Below are 3,125 nucleotides of genomic sequence, written 5' to 3'. Positions count from 1 at the left end.
CTCATCCATCACATGTAGCCACGCCCACATGTAGCCACGCCCACATGTAGCCACGCCCACCGGTGATGTCAGCATGCACCTGAGTACCCTTGATTTAAACGATCAACCGATGAGGAACCGATCGATAGATGGACTAATAAAGGCTCCGCCCACTAAAGGGCCCCTTGCTGGCTTCTCCTCTCCGGCTCTCAGTCACATCGCAGGAGAGGAGGAGTCACCTCCATGAAGACCATGTGATGTGATCGAAGGTCAGGAAAGCTCAATGAAATACTTCCTGTTTGCTAGGAAACGTGATGATGACATCACAGCCAGTCTGATGACATCATCCTAGCTCCTCCCCCTTCCTCCTCTGAGCCGAGGCGCAGACGGAGGATCAGACGGCTTCAGGGCTTTGAACCCGGCTGCACTCTGTTGTTGTTGTTTACTCTCAACCGCCTCCATAGTCAATACACAGATGATCCATAAACTGATTACACGTCTCTGATATGAAATGAAAAGATTCTCCATCAGGCAGAAATACAAATAAATACGTTGTAAATATTAATGTTGATTACCATAAAACCAGATTATTTCATTATTATTCCCATTAATGACGTAATAATGAAGTTATAATGAAGTTATAATGAAGTTATAATGAAGTTATGAAGTTATGAATGAAGTTATAATAAAGTTATAATGAAGTTAGGAATGAACTGTGATATGTATGTCTAAGAAGCTTCGGAGGAACATTATTATTTTATAATGATGGAAGAGGAGGAGCTTATTCAGAACAGTAAAGAGTCTTTTTAACTTCTCTTCCTCCTCTTCTTCCTATATTTTCAGCATACCTAAACATCTGTCTTCTTCTTCTTCTTCTTCTTCTTCTTCTTCTTCTTCTTCTTCTTCTTCGCTCGTGTTTCAGGACGTCTGAGGGGTCCCCCCCGCCTCCTGACGTCCTGTTTACTTCCTGGTTCTCGGTGTCAGCTGACCTGCTGTCAGCTGTCCATCACGGCTCCTTCACAAGGTGGGTGAAAGGAGGGAGGAAAGGAGGAAGAGGAGGAGGAGGAGGAGGAGGAGGGATGAGCTTCACCACCAAACACACAACACTCTATTTACTCTGCTCATTGTCTCATTTTCTCTCTTAATGTCTTTTTTTACAATTTGTCCTTCAGCCCCCCCTCCCACACACACACACACACACACACACACACACACACACACACACACACACACACACACACACACACACACACACAAACACTCTGGTGGATTGCCTGTCAGGATGAAAACTGATTCCACTTTCTCAGTCTGGCACCCGGGGCGTCCATTCAAGGCCAGCAGATACACACACACACACACACACACACGCGCACACACGCGCACGCACAGACATAGTAAGCAGCTACAGTGAATCAGTTTTTTGATGTAAAAGTACAGTTCAGATCAACATGGATGATATTTAAGAATTTCATCCTCCATCCTTAAGGATACTTAAGGAGCCATCTTTGTTTCTGGCTTTTACCATCTCGGTTTCTGGTCATCGCCATCTTTGTTTCTAGCTGTCGCCATCTTGGTTTCTGGCAGTCATTATCTTGGTTTCTGGCTGTCATTATCTTTGTTTCTGTCCGTCGATGTCTTGGTTTCTGGTCTTCGCCATCTTGGTTGCTGGCCGTTACCATCTTTGTTTCTGGCTGTCGCCATCTTGGTTTCTGGCTGTTACCATCTTTGTTTCTGGCTGTCGCCAGCTTGGTTTCTGGTCACCGCCATCTTGGTTTCTGGTCTTCGCCATCTTGGTTTCTGGCTGTTACCATCTCGGTTTCTGGCCGTCGCCATCTTTGTTTCTATACGTAACCATCTTGGTTTCTGGCCGTCATTATCTTTGTTTCTGGCTGTCATTATCTTGGTTTCTGGCCATCGCCACCTTGGTTTCTGGTCTTCGCCATCTTGGTTTCTGGCCGTCGTTATCTTTGTTTCTGGCCGACATTATCTTTGTTTCTGATCTTCGCCATCTTGGTTTCTGGCCGTCGCCATCTTGGTTTTTGGTCGTCGCCATCTTGGTTTCTGGTCGTCGCCATCTTGGTTTTTGGTCGCCGCCATCTCGGTTTCTGGTCTTCGTCATCTCGGTTTCTGGCAATCGTTATCTTTGTTTCTGCTCGTCGCCAACACACACACACTCACACACATACGTACATGCACACACACGCGTTACTTTGAGTTTTCCTTTGTGTCTCTAACTTCTCTCTCTGTCTGTCTCCTCTTAGCCGACGCCCACCATGACCTGCTGACATTATAAAGCCCCGCCCCCTCTTCCCCATCCCCCCTCCTCCCCCCTCTCTCTGTCCTCCAAAATGGCCCCGGCTTATTGGCCGTCGCCGTGGCGGCCGCTCCCGTCGTTGGTGCCGCTGCTGCTCGTCCTCGCTTCCTGTTTCCTGTCCGAGTCGGCCACGCCCACTCCCTTCCCCAGAGACCTGGAGCCAATCAGTGTGGTCGCCTCAGAGCGTGAGCGGCCATTTTAATAAAATACTACAAGTATTCAAGTTATTATGAAGTTATGATGAAGTTTATTATGAAGTTATAATGACATTATATTTAAGTTATACTTTTATTATGAAGTTATTATGAAGTTATTATGATGTTATTTTGTAGCAGTTTAGTGCTGCCTCCAGTTCATACGGACATATTGCTCTCTCTCCTTTCTCTTCTTTCTCTCCCCCCTCCCTCTCTCCCTCTCTCCCCCCCTTTCTCCCCTCCCCTCTCTCTCCCCTCTCTATCTCTCTCTCTCTCTCTCTCTCTCTCTCTCTCTCTCTCTCTCTCTCTCTCTCTCTCTCTCTCCTCTCTCTGTATCACTCTCTCTCTCTCTCTCTCCTCTCTCTCTCTCTGTATCACTCTCTCTCCCTCTCTCTCTCTCTCTCTCTCCCTCTCTCTCTCTCTCTGTATCACTCTCTCTCCCTCTCTCTCCCTCTCTCTCTCTCTCTCTCAGAGTCCTACCAGTTTCCAGGTTTTCAGGGTTTGCTTCAGGACAACGACACCCTGCGTCTGGGTCTCGACTTCCAGAGGTTGTTACGTATCAACCACATGTTGTACATCGCTGCCCGGTCAGTCAACACACACACACACACACACACACACACACACACACACACACA

At 47.2% G+C, this 3,125-nt stretch overlaps 1 protein-coding gene across 1 annotated transcript in view; it reads left to right on the top strand.

Annotated features, from left to right (window-relative positions):
* Nucleotides 1-2,327: 2,327 nt before the first annotated feature.
* LOC306748747 (semaphorin-6C-like) overlaps nucleotides 2,328-3,125 on the top strand; it is a gene marked incomplete at both ends in the record, with an annotated part of 32,162 nt that continues 31,364 nt past the window's right edge. The window contains 2 exons of the mRNA XM_079231958.1: nucleotides 2,328-2,478; nucleotides 2,960-3,074. Of these exons, the coding sequence (XP_079088084.1) occupies nucleotides 2,328-2,478; nucleotides 2,960-3,074 (266 nt within the window). The remainder of the gene's footprint in view (nucleotides 2,479-2,959; nucleotides 3,075-3,125) is intronic.

This window comes from Taurulus bubalis (genome assembly GCF_910589615.1).
Source record: "Taurulus bubalis genome assembly, chromosome: 16".
NCBI classification, from domain to species: domain Eukaryota; kingdom Metazoa; phylum Chordata; class Actinopteri; order Perciformes; family Cottidae; genus Taurulus; species Taurulus bubalis.
Note: the sequence above shows the minus strand (reverse complement) of the source record. Positions and strands in the feature narration are given on the sequence as shown.